The 23,648-nt window shown below is 34.8% G+C and overlaps 1 protein-coding gene across 12 annotated transcripts in view; it reads right to left on the bottom strand.

Moving 5' to 3' along the window:
* Positions 1-23,648, bottom strand: part of EPHA5 (EPH receptor A5) — a 330,879-nt gene that overhangs the window by 24,561 nt on the left and 282,670 nt on the right. For all 12 annotated transcript variants that reach the window (XM_070612814.1, XM_070612810.1, XM_070612816.1 and 9 more), the window contains 6 exons: positions 20,937-21,004; positions 19,490-19,615; positions 18,568-18,753; positions 5,509-5,570; positions 3,878-4,087; positions 427-576 (listed from right to left, as the gene is read on the bottom strand). In XM_070612814.1, coding sequence (XP_070468915.1) covers positions 427-576; positions 3,878-4,087; positions 5,509-5,570; positions 18,568-18,753; positions 19,490-19,615; positions 20,937-21,004 — 802 coding nt within the window. The remainder of the gene's footprint in view (positions 1-426; positions 577-3,877; positions 4,088-5,508; positions 5,571-18,567; positions 18,754-19,489; positions 19,616-20,936; positions 21,005-23,648) is intronic.

Raw genomic sequence — 23,648 nt, 5'->3', positions numbered from 1 at the left:
ATCCTCTAAGAGCATCCTCTATTAAATTAATATGGTCCATCCTTTCGGTTTGGAGCATTAGCTGCCTTTATCAAATGTAAATCATAAAAACTTGGCTGTCAGTATTCATTCTTTGATGGCTCTTTCTTCATCTTTGAAAATGATACTGACATAAAATGAGTGAAACATCACTACGGTACAGTTGGAACAGTCTGGCAAGGGACTGAGCTTTTATATAACGGTAACTTACTTTCCTTTGGACTAACTTATTTTGAGCTTCCGCATAAGAGAAATTTCAACAACAACAAAACAGATCAGAGGGTAAGCAAAGTATTTTTATTTTTTTAAGCAATTGTCATTTTCAGAAATGAAAAATCTTGTAAGTCCCCTGACTCAGAGAGCAAAGCATTACATTCCAGGCTCGAGGGGGAGTAGCTCCATACTTACATCTTGATTGGTCATCTCCCAGTAGGGTCTCTCTCCGTAAGACACAACCTCCCACATCACGATTCCATAGCTCCAGACATCACTGGCAGAGGTAAACTTTCGGAAAGCGATAGCTTCTGGGGCAGTCCATCTGATTGGAATTTTGCCTCCCTAAAATTGAAAAAGAATAAAAAAAATTCCCACATACTCCAAATGTATCTAGGGATATTGCTGCCTCACTGAAAAGATCTAGAAAGAGATGTAGCATTTTTAAGTGAATCTGTTTGACAGCATGCAGTCTTCTCACATATCTCAGCCCATAAGCACTGGTAGGCTGACTACTAATTGGCTGTCCGGAAGCTTTCTAGTTTAAATTCTGTTTGACTACTGGAACACATACAGGACCCACATCTCAATTCCAGTATCAGGATGGCAGCTGTAAGTGGGGAAAGCAGGCAGTCAAGCAAATCAATAAGGTATACTTTCATGACTTTCTAATACAGAGTAAAGGACTCAAATTCCCGGGGTGTTTTCTTTCTTTTATCTTTAACACAGGAATTATAAATGGAAAGTCTTTGCTGTTGAATGCAACCCTGAGAAGTTTAACAGTTAATAACACAAGCTTTAAAATCAGATGCATTAAAAACTTAGTTATACTTTCTCCCAACATTGTGCAATTTCTGTTAGACCGAATTTCTCTTATTTTCTGTTGGTATATTTTTGTGTTTGTTCAGTTAGACGTTTTTTTTAACCTAAGAGGTAGGTATCTCATTTAATTCAACCAAATTAGAAATCATTGAAATGAGATTATGGGGAAAAATTTACAATATTTTATCAAGTTTGAAGTTTTTTAACCTAGTAAAAAAATTGGTTTGGGATCCGGCCCACGGCCAAGTGGTTAAGTTCGGGCACTCCGCTTTGGCAGCCCAGAGTTTTGCCGGTTCAGATCCTGGGCATGGACCTAGCACTGCTCGTCAAGCCATGCTGACGCAGGGTCCCATATAGCAGAACCAGAAGTATCTGCAACTAGAATATACAGCTATGTACTGAGGGGCTTTGGGGAGAAGAAGAAAAAAAGTGGTTTGGTAGGTTTTCTCTTAGTTCGCAAAATAAACACTTATATTCTACTCCTTTCAGGGTGAATTTTTTTCTCTTATTAAAAACAGGCAAACCCAGGAAACCAAACGTTTCATCTATAATCACAAATATATTAAAGGAGAGAGAGAAAGAGAGGGAGTATAACTTTTGAATATTTTCTTGTAAAAAGACTACCTTATGCCTTCCCATTTTGCAGAGAGGAAATAATTTGATTCACATACTAAAAAAATGAGACTTAAATTGCTCTTTATGAACCATAGTTTGAAGACATATGAGGAAATAACTGTTTCACGTAATGCTTGAAATTGTCCTGCGAGATGAAATTAATGTGAATTATTCAAACTAAGTTTGAGTTATTTGCTCCTTAGATATATGGTAACAGCACTTTAAAGAGATTTTCTCAAAACACATTTTTGTTAATTAAATATTCATAAGCAAGATCACATCACTAGGCCCGGCTATGTGTCGTTGTGAAAATCTGTAATATATTATTACTATTCCTTTTAAAATTGTAGTTTGTTGGTTACTTTAAACTTCAGCTTAGAACTTTTTTCCTAGTCCTCTGACTTTCGTCTTTTTCGTTTTGGTTTTTTTTTTTTTTTTTTTGAGGAAGATTAGCCCTGAGCTAACTGCTGTCAATCCTCCTCATTTTACTGAGGAAGACTGGCCCTGAGCTAACATCCGTGCCCGTCTTCCTCTATTTTATATGTGGGACCCTTACCACAGCATGGCTTGCCAAGTGACGCAATGTCTGCACCCGGGATCTGAACCGGCTAACCCAGGGCTGCTGAATCAGAACGTGCGCACTTAACTGCTGCGCCACCAGGCTGGCCCCTGACCCTCATCTTTGATATCAATATTACCTGAAGTTCCCTTATTTTCTCATCTCTCAGTATACAGACTTCCCACAAACTGCCACCATGCCCCGTTTCAGAGAAGTAAGTCTAGAGGGACTCAGGATCTGTGCCTCCCTGCTTCTCCCTTTTCCCCTCCCCCACCATGACACGTTGACACAGACCTTGACAAATCCACTTTATGCATTTAAGTAAGACACCAGCCATTCATACTGGGAATGGGTTTTTCTATAACCCCATTCTAGTTTAGGCCAAGTTTATTAAGCGTAACTCTTAATCCAGGAGAATTCTTAATTGAAGTTTCATTTAATGCAAATAATGACAATGATAATTAGGTCCAGAAGAAGAGGGATAGCCCATCAATTAATTTATTGATTTATTAAGCTGACCATTAGAAGGCTTTGTTTCCTTAAATGAGTTACTCTTGATCTTTAGTACAGTATAATCCCTAAATATCCGTGAATCACAAAGCAACAATGAAAAAAAAGCCTTATCATCTATGAAAAGAGCTTACTTTCAGACTATGAGTAGAAGTAATTTTTAAAAGTTGAATTAAATACGAAAATGGTGGCACATCTATCTTAAGAACGAGAGATGACAAAAAGTGTTCTTCTGTGTTGAAACACAAGTTAACCAAACGGTATAGTGAAAAAGCTGCAATGATGAAGTCCTATGTTCACAAGGAATTTAAACATTGAAGATAGCTAACTTCATGTTTTCCTGACGTTGAAAAGAGGAAGAATTAAACAAATATAGTTTATCATCAGAGCCTCAAACTCAAGAAGCACAATACATAGACTGTCCAGAAAATTCTATTGTACCATTAGCCACAGTTTTCCACAGAAAGAATTGTCAGTTATATTCTATATCAACTCAGGAAGCAATTACTGCTGGAAAAGGGTGTTGATTTATGCTAATTATGACAATATGAATTAGTGACCAATTTTCCATAGATGTGGGTTTAATAGTTTACATAGCATGTAAGAAAAGTAATTAGGCATTAAAATACCTTCAGCAAAGCAAAACTTTTTGAAGGACTAGTTCTTCTGTTCCCTACCATATGAACCCTTAGGTTTGGGTGTTTCTGTATTTGTTTTACAAGTGAATACACTATATTGCAAAGAGTTTGTTACCCCATAATGCTATACATGTTTATATATTCACGTATATGCATAATATATTTACTGCTTTTAATGTAGGAGATTCTTTAACTTTTTCTTTTACATTTAAGACTACATAATTTTTACATTGTTGTATTCACTTTGAACTCAAACTTTTTATTTTCAGTGTCTCTAGGGAAAAAATGAATTATTGAGATTTGTAAAGTGAATATTTTGATTATCTGAGTTTAATATTTAAATTTCCTGAAATCTAATAAGAAGAATTATGTGGATTTTTCATCTCCCACTTCTTCGTCTTCCTATGTTGGCGGAATGTCCCTTTTGCCATTTCCTTTAAAATTGTTGAAAATTAAAAGCCTCTCGTCTAGTGTTCCAGAAATGCATTCTGTTAGATCTTACCCTTGTGGTGTAGGCTGCCTCAGGATCATCTTCCAGCACTCTGGAAAGTCCAAAGTCAGACACTTTGCACACAAGGTTACTGTTGATTAAGATGTTTCTGGCAGCAAGGTCTCTGTGCACGTAGCCCATGTCGGAAAGGTACTTCATTCCCGCAGCGATGCCTCTCAGCATGCCAACAAGCTGAATCACAGTGAACTGCCCGTCGTTTTTCTGTAAAGATGATGTAGAAATATTAGTCCAGCAACACCAATCAGTGGGGGAAAACATAAAAGGATCTTCCTTCAATCCACAAATTAATACTATCACCAAATTCATGTGCAATTTCTATCTGAAGGAGAATGGACAAAGTTAGGAATGTATAGTTAACTTGGTAATGTTGATCAGTCCTCTGCTTTGTCAAAGCAGATAAAGCTTTTAAAAGCCCTTGTCAAAAATCTCATTTAGTTGTCTTTTTATGCATTGTAATTTCTTTATTCTCAGTCATCAGACGAGTGCATTCATCGTTCCAACCTAGTGCCTGCCTGGGTTAACACAGCACATTTTTGAGGTGCTTTAGAAAAAGCAAGCTGATAGGTATATTGGAGTAAAGAAGAAGTGGCCAGAGGAGATAAAGGGAGACTCTGAAGTAGCACATGGGATGGGGAGAACTGAGCAACGACCAGGACAATGTTAGCATTTCTCGGACACGTGCTGCCTTTGTCACAGGCATTGAACTTACTGCAGACACACAGAACGAGGCTCAGCTGATGCTTATTTTGAAATAAAGGAATGATGTGAGCGTAAGAGACAGGAGAACTTGAAGATATGGATAAGAAATTTGGCAAAGGAATCTGGTAGAGGTTGGAGATTGGAAGGGAAGTCTGCCTTGTCAGTGGACCACTGTCATATCCAATGCACAGGCCCCTCGTATGATCATCATTAGTGTCACTGTCCCCTCACTCTTCCTAATCAATAGCAATCGTTGCTATATTGAAGGTGAAAAATGGCCAGCCTACAGGTTTAATCAAGACTGAAAATATGTTACATTGTCTAGCACAAGCTATTTGCTAATAAAATGATATGTCATCATTTAAAATTTGGAGACTTACATATTAAAAAAAGGTATTTTCCTGAAACCAGGAAGATCCAACAACACTGCTTATTGTCTGTTACCAACGGCTCCTCTGGTACAAGTGCTAGTGGCTGGCCCTCAGCTGGATTATAAGCCTATTTGATCCCTACATCAATATAAGTGATCTTCATGGACCTTTCAGACATTTTTTCCTTGCTCTGTTTGATGTTACATACTTTGAGAAAGTTAAATACTTGTAAAAGCTTCTCTTTTTCCCCCTTTTTTCCTTCCTTTTCTTTTTCTTTTCTTCCTTTTTTCCTTCCTTCCCTCTTTCTTTTAGTTTTTTGGGCAAGTTAATATACACTTAAATAAAACTCTAAAGGCGTATAATTTCAATTTTATAAGTTTTTTAAAAAGGACAATTTTCAAACCGAAGTTAATTTTTGGAGTATAATTATCCTGACTCCAGATATTTCTATCTATTTAAAACTTGAGCTTTAAAGTGGCTCAATTTCAACTTCAATGTCATGACCAATATACAAATAACACTTTGAATAGTTAAATTTGTCTCAAATCTTACCTTTAAAAATGTATCTAAGGAGCCATTTTCCATATACTCTGTCACTATCATCACTGGTTTACCTGAAAAGAAAATAGTGGTATGAACTGCTGCTTTTTGACTTTGCACTCTCATCTAGAAAAAGTTTCTCTGGAAGTTCTATTAGAGTCTGAATTATATACATTCATTAAAAAAACATCATCTTTAAGCAACAAGTAAATTCCTGACATGATGATATCTTAGTGTAACGGGTAGTGTCAGTGAGAAAAAAGTATCATCATAATAATGATAGATTGACATTTAACAGATAAAGAAATACACAATTGTCAATATCAAAATCAATTTATGTAAAAACTGAGTTTCAAGATGAATTATATTTTAATAGAAGTAATGATATAATGTGCCAAATAATATCTAGCAAAGCACTGGAAACATATTCATCTTTCTCACAACTCTAAATAAAAACTCCTATCCAGTCTAACTGCCTTGTTTATGGTCCTTTGAATATATGTTGTATTTTCCTAACTCTATTTCTGTGTTCTTGTAACACCTTTCCTTGTGGCTACCTCCCTTTTCCCTCTCTGCCACACATTTACAATCTCTATTAATCCAAACCGTTTCATTCTTCAAAGTGTTGTTCTAATTTCTCTTGCTTTCTGGAAACTTCTCTTACAATCATCATTTTTAAGGGAAGGGATCCTCCTCCTCTGATATAGAATCGTAGCCTAGAGCTTAGCTGGATAGATTCGGGAGCCACGTTGCTTGGCTTTGAATCCCATATCAATCACTTACTATCATGTGTTCTTGGGCAAATCAGTTATTATCTCTGTGCCTGAGTTTTCTCATCTGTAAAATTAGGAAATTAATGGCACCTGCCTCATGAGTTGTTGTTAGTGTCCACCAAGTCATACGGTTATCCAAGGCATTTGGCATAGTGCCTACCACTTAGAATTTGCTATGTATTACTGTTTTACAGATTTAATCAACTTCATATCTGTGGGTTAACTTCCTTGCTAGATGTAAGTTGGCTAAGAGAATAGATCATATTTTATCTCCCATAAAATGATAGTTCTTTGTATATAATAAGTCTGTGATACAAGATGAAAAATATAAGAACAAAAATCCCTGTTATACGAGAAAACGCCTAAAACATGATTGTCAGTTTTATCATTCCACATTAACCTCACTATATTTTAAATAAGCACCTTTATTCTTTAATAAAAGTATACTACATACAATTTAAATGTTAATTTAAACTATTTGAAGTAAAAGGAGACCTTATGATCACAAAATTACTATCTTATACATCCATTAACTAACTTCTTTATTATGAAGGGAAACAAGGCCTAGACAATCATGAAATGCATTATAATTAACTTAATAACATTTTCCAGAAGGGCATCTATATTTTACTTAAGAAGTGATTAATTCAAGTCATATGATAAGAATCTGCAAATTTATTCATACATTATCCAGAAGTGTAAACAGAGATATAGAAAGTTAGACAATTACATATGAAAAAGAAATAACTAGGAAGTAAAAGGATTTTTCAGTCTGAAATCACTTAAAACTCTGTTTCGAATAATAAGGTAGGACAGTCTAATTTCTCACTCAGATAATTATCTTCTGTTAAAATACTTTTGAAGCAATACTCTTAACAGAATGTGACATGCATATTATAAAAGCAGGCACATTTCTCTCCTCCTCTTTGAAGATTATAGAAGTTATAAAAGAAGTTTGTCTAAAACAATCCATTTGGCATATGTTTGTAGATGCCTACATTGGGTGAAACATCACATGTGCAGGGAATATGCTTTGGAGATGCCATTTGATATGAACTTTGAAGACTGAAAGGGTCACTGATGTAATAAAAGGTGACAGATATTCCAGGAAGAAGAGGCAGCATGTGCCAACGGATCTTGTCATGAAAGAGCCCATCAAGTTCAAATACAGCTAGAGCCCTGGATTTTTGCTTTGTAAATCAGGAAGTGACAGGAGATGAGATGGGGAATACTGATTTTAAAGCTGCCTGGAAATGGAATATTTGAGTGAAAAAAAAAGAAAAAAGAATGGTTCATATTGGATTTGTGAAAGGCTCTGACGGAACAACAGAAAAATTGATTATAAATGTTTTTTTTTTTTTTTAAAGATTTTATTTTTCTCCTTTTTCTCCCCAAAGCCCCCCGGTACATAGTTGTATATTTCGTTGTGGGTCCTTCTAGTTGTGGCATGTGGGACGCTGCCTCAGCATGGTCTGATGAGCAGTGCTGTGTCCGCGCCCAGGATTCGAACCAACGAAACACTGGGCTGCCTGCAGCGGAGCGCGCGAACTTAACCACTTGGCCACGGGGCCAGCCCCCTGATTATAAATGTTTTTCCTCCTTAGTGTAATTGTATTTGAAGTTCACGCATAGAGCAATGCTTCCAATTTAACTTAATTTTAATGATCCTGCCACACTCATTTTAATGGATCTCAGATAAATTCTAAAATAGGTAAAATTCTGCTTTGGGTTCCAATCTCACATTTCAGAGTCCGTTTTAGCCTTTTATATTGTCGAAGCCCTTTTTATTTCAAAAGTCCAGAACTGATATACTTCCCCAAGGATGATAGCCAAAATATTTGATCATTGCTTTGGCACAGGTACCTACATGTCACAAGTTACACCAGCCATAATGCTAGTATATCTTGGACTGTCCTGCTGTACCAGACATCACCACTTCGTTTACCTGATTTCAGGAATCCAGAAGTACTCGGGGGTGAAGCTAACCAGGCATATAAAGGAGATACATGGATAACTCTGGCATCAGCTTTTTACCAAACAGTATAGAAGTATTTCAACAAATTTATAGCTAATAAGACCAAAAAGAGTATGTGCTTGTGGAACATCAGCCCCCATCAAACTAGAAGGAAGCCTACAATTTCTGGAATCAGCCTACGATTCCAAGAATCCTTCCTGTCTGTGTAGCTCTTTTCCTCTGACTTTAGCTCTCACCTATAGAAATCCACTGAGGGAGTTGTCATAGTATATTGGAATTGGAAAAGCTGAACTCCAGCAGATATCCAGGGAATACACTCTTCATTTTCCCTCATTGGCACCTTTCAGCTCATACCACGTGAGCAGATGCCTTGTCCATCAAAGGGAAACACTAATCTAAGTCTATCATTACCTACTCTGCCCTCAGTGCTTCATGATCACAGCAACTTCCCTCTATTATTACTTACAGAACTTTCAGTTTCCTTCTCTCTTTTTCAAGAATTTCTTCTTCCTGTCTATCCTCTAATTTTTTGGACTCTCTTCTCACAGTTACCGGTCAGAGGTAAATACTTACTACTGGTTACTCAAGGCCTACTGAACAGAAATTAGATAGAATCCCCATGTAAAAATATCTCTTTGTTGGGTAAATTTGTTCCTTAAATTCAACTCAAATTCACTAAACTTAGAAGAAAGAATTTATGCTCTAAAGGGAATGAACTGACCAAAAACTTATTGACATTGAATAATATACATTTGGAAAGAAAAAAATGATTATTTTTTAGGGACATGGGCACCTGGTATTCATCCTGTAAGATCTTTTTAGCTTTCATCACCTAGTTTTAAAAGTCAGATTAATTATTTATGACAGTGTTGGTTGTAATGTCAATAACAAAAATGTTATTTGAGAAATATGATAGGCATCTAAAACACCTCTCATATTTCAGAAAATGGGTGAAAAGCAATTAAAATGAATGTTTGCAAACAAGTATGATCTCCTTTTGTTGACACGAATAAGACACTTCAGGACCCATTCGATTATTTTTCATGCTTGACTCATTTTAATGCTAATTATATTTAGTTTGGCTTATGTTTTGTCTCAGTTCCTGCTAGCCTGCAAGAATGACATAGCAATAATTAACGTGGCTTACTCTAACCCTGGTAAATTCAATAAAACTGTATAAATCTTTTTCCATTATCCAGCTTGAAGTACACACAAAGAGTAGATCTGCCAATAATTTTGAAAGCATATTATCAAAAATCTATATAAAAAGAGCTCATAAAGCATGTCAAAACACGATTTTAATCACAGACTAGAGTTTTTATATTACTTTATATTATTTATGAGCTCCCAGCCCAGGCCGAGTCTAAGTAGCAATAGAAACATTGTTTGTGGGATTCACCAACCTCATAGTTCATCATTTGGTATGGATAATCACCAAAGAATTACAATTTATTGATTCATTGAGTGCCTACTCTTTACAAGGCACAATGTTATTTTTAACTGTTATTGAAATTCTATAACAGTGATATTACAAAAGACATTTTTCAGAGAAAGAATGTGAGGCTTAAAAAGATTCAGCATATTACCGGAGTTGACTAATGCACTTCATATAAGAAGCAAAGTTGGGAATCACATTTATGTCCATCTGACTGTAAAAGTGTTTTGCTTTCCTCCATCATATGATGCCTATAATTTCAAAATATCTTTTTTAAGTTTTCCTTTAAAATCTCACAAATGTTTACTTTTTTGTGTTAAGATGAGCTTGGTAATCATGACTATGTTATACCAAACTATTCAACCGTTGATGGCACATTGGGTGGGAATTCAGCTTCTCTCAACAAATAATATATTCTTACATATGACTATTACCTATATATGCTCCGAGTGTTCCAAAGTGTTCTATAGTGAAATGGTCTTGGATTCTACTTACATGAGGTATCTAAAGTACTCAAACCCATAGAAACAGAAAGTAGAAAGGTGGTTGCCAGTGGCTGGGAAGAGGGAGAAAGGAGAAGTTGCCGTTCAATGGGTATAAAGTTTGAGTTATGCAAGATGAAAAAGCTCTAGAGCTCAACTACACAACATTGTGCTTATAATTAACAATACTGTACTGTACACTCAAAAATTTAAGAGGATGGGGCAAACCTGGTGGCACAGCATTTAAGTTCATGTGCTCTGCTTTTGCACCCTGGGGTTTGCCAGTTCAGATCCCGGGCACAGACCTAGGCACTGCATGTCAAGCCATGCTGTGGCAGAGGTCCCACATATAAAATGGAGGAAGATGGGCACAGATGTTAGCTCAGGGCCAATCTTCCTCAGCAAAAAGAGGAGGATGGGTGGCAGATGTTAGCTCAGGGCTAATCTTCCTCAAAAAAAGGAAAAAAAAAATTAAGAGGACAAAATGTGTGGGGTCTTTTTACCACAATAAAACAAATTGAGTTTGTTTTCTCATGTGAGTTTTTGGTGCTAATGTCCATCACAAATCCAAGAGACAAGAGAATATGCTACAGCCAGTAACTCAATCTTTTTCCATAAGATATCTCAAAGCTGGATAAAACAAACTTGCGGGAATGTTGATCTTGCCCTTGCTTTTCAGAGCAAGGCCCCTGACAAGTGGTATAGCTAACACCTGCGAGCTTGTTAGAAATGCAAAAACTCAGCGCCCAATTTGATCTACTGAAACAGATTCTGCATTTTAGTAATATCCTCAGAGGCCCATTAAATTCTGAGAAATACTGAACGACGACACATCACAAGAGCTGCAGCTAAAGCTGCGCTTATTATTTTATTTGCATTGATACCACCTGCTTTTCAGAAACCATTAGCTCATCAAAAACACATGATACCACTTAGGGCTATAAGGGAGCATTTGATTTAGAAGCATCATAATTCACTGGAAAACAATTGTCACTGGGTATCTCTGGGAAACATTTTACGAGACTTGTAAATAATTAAAGTAAATTTGTGCTTATGCTTATATATCTATAGTTTTATTTCACTATGCCATTCTATTTGGGTTGTATTGCATTTAGTATACAAGTATACAAGTATAGCAAGTGTTTGAAATTACTTTTATTTTTACCCAGAGGGATACTTGGGATAACTCAAATGTCATGATTCAATTATTAATGGTTAATGGTCAACCAGAAAATAGGATCCTGCTCTTGTAGTAGAAATAGATAATGTTTATTAAGCAGGAGGAGAAGGGGACAAAATATGGGGCAATTAGAACTTAGAGGGGTACATAGATTTAATTCCATTATGGTCCTTATTTGTTGGTTAACACTTTAGGGAAAATCATTTATAAAATTATACAATTTAATTTTGGGAAAAACGATAAACTCGAAAGTCTTTGTACCTTACCTGAGACAGGAACATGAAAACACCAAATGTCTCCATAAGTAGAAGTTGCAAACTTTCCATAATATCCTCTTTTATCTCAGAATATTTACATTGACACAAACTTTTTCATTAGGTGCTCATTTCTCAAATTAAAAATGGAATTTTCTGACATTAGTGAAGGTGGATATTTACTTATGAGTCAGAAATTATAGACATCTCAGAGAAGGTGGGGAATCTAAAAATTAACAAATCTGACAGCTTTGTTTTCTTAATAATAAAAATAACTTTAAAACAATGTTTAATTCACTAATAGTCAATCTGTGAGCCAGTAAATCTCTGTTTCTATAGATCTATATTTTTTTCAGATGAGTAGAATTTAGATTTTTATCAGGAAGAGCACTTGTAAATATCTAATAATTATTTTATGTGTATTTATTAAACCTCTCTCTATGTCTTAACAAAGAAAAACAACTATCAAATTAATAAACCGACTTTTATTTATACTTCAGTTTTAAAGCTATTTATTTTCATCATGGTTTATCACTGGATAATAGAATTTGTTTCTTTTTGTGATACAGAAGATGTAAAATTGAAGCCTACTCATTCTTCAAACATTTTTATTATGTTTATTATGTTTAGTCCTTCTCAGGACTAAAGGTAAGTCCAACTTTATACACAGCATGTTATTGGATGCTTAGAGGGCTCTCAAACGTAACTTGTCCACAACTGAAATGTTGATTACCAACCACAGTCTTGCTCCTCCTAGACTTTTCCCCATAAATGGCAATTCCTTTCTTCGAGGTACTCAGGACGAATAATTTATAATTATCATTGACTCATCTCCTATTCTCACACTCCAACTCTAATCCACAAGAAGCCTTACTGTGATTGCCTTCAAAATATCTACAGAATTCAACTACTATTCTCCATCTTATTAGATCACTACCCTGATCTAATCCAAAATGAGATGAGAATAATGTCATCACTGCTGCCTGCGTAAACACTCGCTCCTACTATCTACAGTCAACACAGCAGCCTGACTGATCTCCTTAATGTAGAAATCAGATTCTATTGGCTCTAAAGGGTCCAAAGCTCAGGTTGAGAGATGGTCTTTGCAGGGACCAAAGAGTTCATGCACTCTTTATCCTCCTACTACATCTCCAAGTTAAGATCTTACCAGACTCCTCTCATTCATTCATTGAAGCAACACTGGCCTTCGTGCTGTTTCTTGAACATTCCATGCAAGTTCCATTCAAGCCTTCTGGTCCTATTTTCTGTAACATTCTGCCCCTAGATTTTGGTAAGGCCTACACATTCACTTTATCCAAGCCTTATCAGAGAGGCCTTTCTCTAAATAAAATAGAAACCACCAACCCTCAATAGAAGCAATCCCTAATCTCCTCACCTAGCTTTATTTTCTCCATTTAATATATTACAATGAATTTTTTCATTTAGTTTTTCTCCTTCACCCAAAGGTAAGCTCCATAAAGGTAGGAACTCGGTCTGTTAATCTCTTCTGTATCCCATTGATTAACAGAGGTAGGCATGTGTTAATTGATCAATTAATACCTTTTGAAGAAATAAGTTTTTCTGGTCAAGTGTATAGCGAATGATGAAATATGAGGTTGGTAATGTACACCATTCAAGAGCTTGGGTTTTGTTGTCAAACAGAACTGTTTTAAAATCTGGCATTACCCTATGCTAGTTTTACAACATTGCATGAGGTATTTAAGCTCTTAAAAGTTAATTTTTCCCATCTGTAAAATACGAACAAATGCTAGTGTCTACAGGATAGCATTATTGTCCAGATTAAAGGAGATAATATATAAAGAGCATTAAGCTTAGTAAATTTGTAAAGTTATGTTAATGACTAGTAGCAGCAATAATTGTTATATGCAAGACCTTTTGAAAAGATTCTCATGCAATTTCCTCCATATGAATTTTAACTTTTTTCTAAAACACCCATGGTTTCATAAAATAAAGTTTTCAAATTAGAATATAAACTATCACTCTTACCAGTTTTAAATATTTACATAACTGCAGTGTAGTCATTTGCTCATTTAATATCATTCACATCTTTTTTTTTTAAATAACCTAATGTATCTTGTTCTGTGATAGACACTAGGGGGGTTATAAACAGATCAGTTTCAAGAAGCTCATTGTGTAGCAAGGACAATAAAACATGTGGAGAGATAACTATGATATAACGTATAGCATGACAAAATGCAGAGAAATGCAACGAGAGCTTATAAGATTGTCTCTAGCTGAGAATTCATTCATTCAACAAATATATGCAATGCCACACATGCAGAGCACTGATGTAGGGACAGATAGGTGAACAAAACGAAACAAAAACTTCTGCTCTTTGCAGCTTGTATTCTAATATAGAACTGGGAAGCTTCCCTTTACTCAGACAGTAGACATTATTGTGGGCCTACTCTAAGCCAGGCAGACACGGAGGACAGAAGGAAAAATGAAGATAAATGACAGTGATCTCACGGAAAAGGTCACATTTAAGTTCAACGTGAAGGTCAAGTAGAGCTGAGGAAAGTCGAGAGGACATTTTAGGGATGAATGAAGTATCTCAATGGGGTAGAATCAGAACTAGGTAGTTTTCAAGAAAGGGAATAGTGAAATATGGAGACATGGCCAAGTTACATCAGGTCAAGTATCGAAAGATATGTATTTTGCTAGATTTGTTTGCTTATTTGGTGATAAAGCATGAGCAGAAAGCAGTGATTTAGTAAAATCTACCTTAGGACAATAGGTATGGAATGGACTAATGTGGGAAAGTACCAAAATAGGAAAACTAGTTTGAAGATTGTTGAAATAGACCCAGATAATATATAATAAGGGCCTGTAAAATGAAAGTGACTTTATGAGATAGACTAAAATGCTATACTTGAAAGATAAATACAAATTTATATAACAGGTTAGAATTGTCTGACAATTTAAATAATCAATTGTTATTGAATGTGCTATCTCCTCAGACGTAGAAAAAGAAATAGGGAGAAATTCAGCTAATGTTCCTCTAACTTTTTTTTAATTTATTAATTTTACAGAAGAACTAAGTTTATTTGTACACAATCCTACATTAAGAAATATAACTATGAATATTTCTAAGACTCAGTAGAAATATTCCTTTAGTCAATTTTGATTTACATGGATGGAAGAAGATAAAGCTTAAAGAACTAAGGACGCTGCAAGGGAAAAATTACAATTTTTTTCCCTTTTTATTTTATTCCTGAATCTCTTTAAATAGTAAAAGCTGGCACTGTGTATATTACATTAAAGCATCTTGCATTGCAAATGAGTCAATTAAGCCAGGACCTATGGGTTTTTTACATCATTTTTCACGAAGCCTTTCCAGAATATGTCTCCATTTATGATGTGTCTTGTTTAACAATAAGTCACAGAAGGAATTTGAATGAGGGACCATGTTTCTGGCACATTGGGCAGTGATACAGGAAAGATGAAGGTTCGTGATGGCACCACCCATAGGAGTGCTACTTCAGACTCCCTACCTCAGCTTCATCAGAAAAATTGCAAGATTTAGTTGCACTTATGTCTCATTATCTGTGTGCTGCAGGTTGAGAATAATTGCTGAATAAATTAGCATCAGATCAGAGAGCATGAAATTAAGGACAAAAATAAAGTGAGTTGCAACATGGTAAATTAAAAACAAGTTGAAGACTTCCTAAGTTCATTCATGAAGAGCTACATTTATGAAGGAAAAATACAGTTTCAATTCACATGGAACAAAAAATAAGACCCAGAAATATTTTAAATATTTACAATTTGCCTGACTTATATATGTAACTTCATGGCAGCAATCCAAAATAGAATACTCCATTAGGAGATTAGAAATTTAAAATTTGTCTTCTCACCCACAGTACTGTTACTCTTAATAGACTAGCATTTACAGAATTTAGATATGATCATCTATTGATAATGACAATTGCTTCTAAAAACAAAGGTTTCAAGTGCCTATAAAATATATGAAAAATTTAGCTGTCTTAGTATGAGAAGTTTAGTTGCCTCAGTCAGGACCCATTCACATAAAAGAAGTTCTGTAATAAATCAGGGGTCTATAAAAGTGGGTGAATATGGGTTCTAATAATTTTGGGTGTTGTTTACTAGTATCTGATGGATTCACTTAAACAGATTAAAATAAATACTTATTCACTACTATAATTACCTGCAATTTTGTTGACACACACACAAATATATCTTAATTTAATCTGCATAACAATCTCATAAGGTATGTATGATTTTCTGCCTCTTGTGTGCCATTGAGGCTCAAAGTGTTTAAGTATGGTGACGATGGATTGGTTTAGGTTTAGGCATAACAGGTTTGCATAAATATTTAGGACATCTGTGTGTCTTCAAGGAGCAAATATTGTTTTTACATAGAAGCTAAAAAATATATATGCAAAAGAGACAAAATTAGAGGGAAGATTTGAGTGAGAGTTTTGGACACATGTAGGAAACTTACAGACAGTTGCAAAAATCCTTACCTAGGCACAGTGTTCAAAAGAAGGAGAAGTTACTTCAGAGTGAAGTGATGAGGGACTGTTTTGTGGAGGTGATGGAAGTTGAATAGGGTTTTGAGGGAACTGAAAAGATTGTGAATATGAGGGTATAAGTTTCAGAGAAAGAGGCAACGTAGGCAAGACAAGATATCAAGTACATTAAAATGGACTAAGAATGAAATTGATAGGGAGGAGCTCAGAGCACAGGAAGAAAGATAATTGGAAAAGCAATAACTATATATTTATTAAGTACCTACTCTGTGCCATGCCCATTCTAAACTTTACCTATATTAATTCATGTCATCTTTACAACATCACTCTGAGGTATTCTTACTCCATGTCACTGATGAGGAAACTAAGGCTGAATGTTTAAATAACTTGTGCAAAGCCACATACTAGTTTATGGCAGAACCAAAATTAAAATCAGATTCATGTCTAGATCCATAGTTCATGTTCTTGACCATTATACAATACTGTCTTTCATTGTAGTAAGAGTGATCTGACACTGTTCTAAACATCACATGTTAAGTTATTACAGAGGGTAGATTGGCTGCCTATAGAGCTTAACATTTACCATGGGTAATAGGAAGTCATGGTCAGAGTTTATGTGAGGAAGTTAAATTTGGCAGCCATATTTAAGGATGAGAAGAAGACATGAAATTTATAAAATACTTGCATAATATTATTACTATGACTATCATTAAAAACTATATTTTATATTAGATAATACCATTCTTGCATAGGAAATAATTTTACTCAATCATTGTTATTATAATTCTTGTTCCTACAGTATCTAACACCACACACTATCACTGATGTCCGTTAAGGGTCCTTCCCCTCAGGTAGAATATAGTCATATTCAAATTCTGATTTCATTTTATTGTAGTGGTGACCATCTTCTTCATGTTATATTCGTATTTCAAATATTCCTGACCATTCATTGTAGTGTATAATTTTTGTAAAATGCTTTAATTTCTTTTATTCCTTTCAAAGAATGTAGTTTTCCTTGTCCCTCATTTGCATCTCTCTTGTCCCTGCCTCCCACCTTTCTTTAGGAAATTTTTTGTTCTGATAAGACCTCAGAATGTCCTTCTTGCTCCAATCATACCCTTCTTGGGTAGCCTTCAAGGGGTAAATAAGGTATGGGCATGTACCCAATTGGAGGAAGAAAACGCATCTAAGTTTTGAAGAAACCCATAAATCTGCAGGTTATTTTATTGCTATGCTACATTCCTCTATGAACATTCTTACTGGAGATGTGTATTTCTTTGAGAAGTGGAGAAAAACAGTCTCCCAGCAATACTGTCTGATTCAGAAGTTTAACCAATTCAACATGATACTTTGGCTGTGGTCTCTTTCTAGAACTCGTGAGGGGCTTCTACATTCTTATCTGTGATATATTGTGGTGAATCATGAGTTGGGAATTAATCTGTTATTTACCAGGTAAGTATTTTGATTTGTTTCTTTTGTCCTTCTTTATTGTGAAAAGTTGTGTTTTTCTTGTTGCTGTTGTTTTGTTTTTGATATTTACAAGCTAAATGGTACAAATAGATATCCAATCAACTGATAGTAGGTTGAGAACATTTACTGAATAGACACTGCTGGTATGCATATTTGGCCTATATATAACTCAAGACTTGATTACTAGTAACTGGAATTGAACAAATGCTTGAAAGAAAGTCTAGGAATTGTTTCTTGCCAAAGTTTTTAGATGGATTTTAGAAAGTGGTATGTAGAGTATGAGGGATAAAGGAAGGAATGAGAATACAGAGAAACAGCAAAGAAAGAATGGATTAAAAGAAAATAAAGGCCTCCATTATGTGTCACTTAAATACTTTCTGGGATGACTGAGAAGTGATTTGATATCCTTATATTGGGAAGTTCACCACATAACCACATTTATAAGACACAAATAAAAATGTAAAAGATGTAAAATCCTAGATATTTCTGAATAAAAGCTAGATTTGTTTTAACAAAATCATAAGTCTCAAGAAATTTTCCAGTCTTTGAATAAAAGCAATATATTTGCTATGAAGAACTGCTTAAAAGGCGGCAGGGCACCTGTGGTTATAGTTTTAAACCTTAAACTTCAGTGGCTCAATCAAAACTCTGAAGTTAACATTTCATTAGGATAAAAAGTGAAAGAGTCAAGAGAAAAAAATTTGATATTTTTACTCCTTCTTTTATCTGGATACACTTTCTCTGGCACAGAATTCATAGCAACTGAGTTAATACACATGTTTTGAAAAAATAAATGAAATTCAGGTCCATTAAAGACCAGCGTTGATGAGAATCTACTAAAATATAGAACAATTATTAATATTAGAGAGATTGTTAATAACATTATTATGGCTAGTTTTCCCTCTATTTGAAATTAATAATGGCCTAGTAGAAGAAATCCAGTTATTCATGATACACACACACATGCATAATTTGACATTGTACTTACTTTTGGTCACTACACCTTCTAAGTGAATGATGTTAGGATGATCAAACTGCCCCATGATACTTGCTTCACCCAGGAAATCTCTGCGTTGCTTTTCGGTATAGCCTACTTTCAGAGTTTTGATTGCCACAGGTAATTCTCTTTTTCCTGGAAGTTTCAAACGTCCACTACAAACTTCACCAAATTCACCTTGTGATAAAGATGGAAAAACACACAATCTCATTTGAAATCCTTACTCCAATAACACTCTAAAGCACTCTTTGAGTATTAAGGTTTAGACAAAATAGAGTTAAAAAGGGAGTTCAAACTTCTTTATCAACTTTCATAGAAATAAATGGCACATTGGGAAAAACCATCTACAAGTGATCATAAAACAATCTGTGGGTTTGTTAGCTTCATCCATCTCACCTAAAAAAACCTCACTAGACACATTAGAAAAAAATTAAAAGCAGCTGACTGAAATGACTTCCTTCTTCCTTCTCTTTCTACTCCAGCCAGTGCCATTAATGAGAAAAGGAGAAAAGGTTACAGCAGGACAAAAAGGAATTGATTTTAAGAAAGAAATGATTCATAAATAGAATAATTGGGTGCTTGAACTGTGTAAATACTTTTGGGTATTACAAATTATATATGCATAATATATGGGACATAATATATACGGACTATAACAAACAGTAGATGGTGAAACACTATGTTCAAATGTACATATATTTGCTGGTTTATTTTTTTATTTCATAAACTGACATTTGCTGGTCTAAGTATGAACTACACAGAAGGTAGCCTTAAAATACACTCAATTACATACCACTTTGAAAGCAAGTCAGTTACGAAAGATTAAAAACATTCTGCTATGGAATAGGACATTGATATATTACATTCTATAATCTCAGCACAAGTTAAAAGTCCAAGTTAAACACTGCCTTACCTGCTCCGATAACTCTTTCAATGGTGATGCATGAAGCTTCTATCTCCTTGGCAAATTCATGGACAGCTTGATTAGGATCCTCATAGGTATGGGGATCAATATAAGTTCTTACTCCTGGCAGTTTAACTGTAAAAATAAATGGGCATTAAAATAGAAGTGCTGTGATGGATGAGTGAAATTATAAACTCTAACACTCAACTACGGCTTAGATCCCTACTTCCTGTAATGGCCAAGCTGCAAGGACAGACCCTCTCGAGTTATAGGAGTCGTTTGTACAGCTTTCTCACTTTTATGATTTTAGAAATCTGGATTATTGGTATGTACAAGACATAGACATGTGACGACATATTTGAGTAAATACACCTTTCAACAATAGTGTTCACAGAGTCAGTCTCTGGAGCAAACTAAGACAATTTTGTTTACTAAACTGAACAGTTAAATGCTAGCGGTTTATTTGTTGTTTTGTTATTTCATGTTTCATTTGGAATATCATCACAGAGGATTAATTTTGGTCTTACAAAAAATAATTTAAAACAACTTCTCTGGTGCTTTGGTCCAGTAAGACTGACATGGAAGTCAGAAAGAAAAATAGAAGTTGTACTTCTCGCTCTACCTCTGTTACTCCATGTCGTTTTACAAGAGCCTATGTTCTATGAGGCTCAGTGTTACCACATTTAAAGGCTACCAATATCACCCTCACAGTGTTTTTTGATGGTAAATAACATTAAGTAAGATAGGATAATGAGAATGGACTCAATGCTTTGCAGAGTGAATTATGGCTTTAAGGATTTTCACTTTTCCATCATGGCAGGGACAAAAACAAAAGAAACTCTTTTTGTCATTTACTTGGCAAATCAACTCACAGTATACTATTTAGGAAAAAAGTGAGCATATCAAAATACCATTAATTAGAACTCATTTACGCTAATTTTTCAAGCTCATAATTAAACCTTGATTTTCTGCATTTCTTAAAAGTTTAGTATCTTTCAACTCATTTGAACCAAGGTTGCTGCTACAGCATCTGCTCAGGGAAATTCCTGCTGTAATGCTAGAGAAAGAAGAAAAAATACTGAGAAATTGTATTTATTTAATCTAGTGGTATATGATAGATTTCTGCTGACTGTATGATAGACTCGGCTATGAATTAAAATTGGCCTGGAAATTTGGTTTGAAATATAATAGCTTTTTATATTAAGCAAAAAGTTTCTATTCGAATGATTCTAATGAAAGTATGCTTTAAAGAATTGAATAAACCATCCAGCTGTTGCTTAGGGCCAGCCAGCAATGCCCCAAGCCCATATGCTTTACAGGAATGTAACAGATCACTCACATTTTTTAACAGAATATTTTTGGTCAGTTATTACAAATCTCTTAGCCTGAAAAGAAACCAAAAAACAATAACGTCTCCCCTACTTTGTTTTCTTTTGACTTTTTACAATTTGCTTACTGTGCCCATTATGAAAATGCATCTTTTCCTCTTCTGGATCTTGTTTGGCTTTGCTGTAACCACACCGCCTGGAACAGAGTAAGCTACAATCAGCCACGTCTCTGAGTGGTGAATCATATCAAGCCCAGAAGAATGAAATACAATTGAACTGATTGCAACCCTAACCGATTTTCACACTAGAGGTATGAAATAACACCAATACTCCTTTTGGATGAATTTTATTTCCTCAGCCAACGTCCCTCACTCTTGCCCAGATTTCCCTGAGAAGTCTGAAGCCATCCAAACTTATTTTTAAGCTTCTCTTCTCCATGTACTATATGTACTATATACTATATTTTTTTAGTTTTTAATCATTCATAATGGACTGAAATCCCTAACTACCCCTTTTCTGATGCTTCTTGCTCTTCTCTTTATTTACGTGGACATTTCCCTAGGTCCTCTGCACGAACTTCTCCGGTTCTCTCTTGTCAATCCATACATTTACATCAATTTAACTAATACCTCTACCCCTCTGGGTTAATTATTTTAAGAGTTATCACACTGCCAATGGCCTTGGTCCCTTAAGATCAAAAGATTCATATGTACTTCACAACAAATTAGTTGCTAAATCCCAAGCATTATATAACATACAAGTCTTAAGATCCATATTTTCCTTTTCATTAGCTCTACCACCTCATCAATTAAGGCTTTGCTATTTTTCATTTGAAATCCTATAAGTGCCTCCGGACTGATGCCTGGTGCTCTATAAGTGCTTTCCTAAAACTCTACTAGACATGGCTGGAGCCAAATATTGTAAATAAGATACTTTTCTACTGTGTTAGCTGTCTCCTGCAAAGTCTTCAATAAAATAAGAAAGTAAAGATTCTTAAACGTAGACCAAATGCAGATTTTCTATATCATCTCCAACTGTTATCTTCAAGTGTACTAAAATTTATCCTCAAGGATCCAAGATATTTCTCCGTGCTTCCACACATTTGCATATACTGCTTCCTGAAGCTAGGATATTTTTCCTAACAATTTCCACTTAACAAAATACAATTCATTTTTTGCCTTCTTCATGTGTTTTTTTCTTGATATCCCAACTTAATGAAATCTTTCCTCCTCTGAACCCATCCTTCTGTACCCCTCTCCCGGGGTGACTCCCATTCTAAAATGCACATAGTCATTTGAGTATGTTTTTTGGCTCTCTTACTACTTGTCAGTTTCTTGAATGGCAGTAACTAGCATTCATCTATAAATTTCTGTGGTGATCTAGCTTCTGGCTCAGAGTCGACACCAAAAACATTTGTCACATTGATGAGTGAATAAATGAATGAGTGAACGATATTTTGATTGTATCTACACAATGACAAGTGTCTGGAGAGGGAATACACTGATGAATACTAAGTTGATGTAGTACATGATTAACCATATAACACTAAAACAACTGACAAATAAAAATATTTAAATTATTTTTAGCGAAACTCTAAGGGAGTGAATTTACTATTCATATGCTTCGTAACAAAAATGAGTTTATTAAAAACACAATTTTCATTTATTTCTGCATAAAGAAAATACAGCCAAAATGGCAGATTGACAACATACTTTCATTACAAGGTTGGTTGAAAACTACTATGTGATGCAAACGAAATGTCCAATTGACGTGTACTAATGAGGACTGTCTTTGATTACATATTCTAGGATGCTTCTTAAATATGTGGATATTTTTATATAAAAGGAAGCCTGTTTTATTCTATATTGTTTTTTAGTGTGTATTATACATGTATTATCAAAATAGATAACCCATCCTTATGCCATTTTTTGAAAAGATACAATTATTTTCATTTTATCATGTTAAAAATTGGCAATTTAAGAGTAAAGTACAGATGGTAAAATTTGAGTAAACTTGAAGCAATATACTTAATACATACAGTGTTTTTGGGTGAGGAAAAGTACACAGTGGGGATCTGGTGACTGTTCAACAGTTATTCATAACACTTAGATGCATTTGTCATTCAAGAGCCCTTAAAGACATCTTGAAAAAACCTCACCACAATGAAGTAGAGAAAAAAACAAATACATAAAATCATTCTGAAATTACATTTGGTCTATTCAAGCTGACACTTAAAGTATTTTAATACATTGCTCATAATTTTTCTAGATATTACATTATTCTTTCAATCTTTAATGTATGTGCCTCTAGAGAGAAATTATTGATACTTTTTTAAACCAATGTTTTAAATACAATTGTGTGAAATCCTGAAATTTATGGTTTTTAAGTAATACCGACAAAAAAACCTTTGTTAAAGGAATTCTAAAGAGACCTAAAAAGTATACAAGTTCTCGTCGTTTACATTAGAAAACAAACACCCATTCAACTCTCCCTTCAATTCTCCCACCTTCAAAAACAAAACGAAGCTTCCAAATGTGTAGCCTCAAACAGTCTTTATCATTAACTAAGCCTCATGGATTTTTAAACTGCATACAAATTCCTCATATGAAAATGGAAATAAAACTTTGGATCTCACCTAATGATTTGGGAATACCTTGGTGAGGAGTGGTTAACATTTTAACACCTAGGGTGGGTGTCAGGAGGGCAATAGAAAGGAGTTATTTTTGACTATGGCCATCTCTGGAGCTCTATAATATATACGGCAGCCTGTCACATTAACATATAAAATTAAGTTCTTGAACCCCCCAAAGCATCATTAAAACAAGCCTCAACAAGATAGA

The sequence above is a fragment of the Equus przewalskii genome, chromosome 3 (genome assembly GCF_037783145.1).
Source record: "Equus przewalskii isolate Varuska chromosome 3, EquPr2, whole genome shotgun sequence".
Lineage (NCBI taxonomy): Eukaryota > Metazoa > Chordata > Mammalia > Perissodactyla > Equidae > Equus > Equus przewalskii.
The sequence above is the reverse complement of the archived record's forward strand: the minus strand, read 5'-3'. Positions and strand labels throughout refer to the sequence as shown.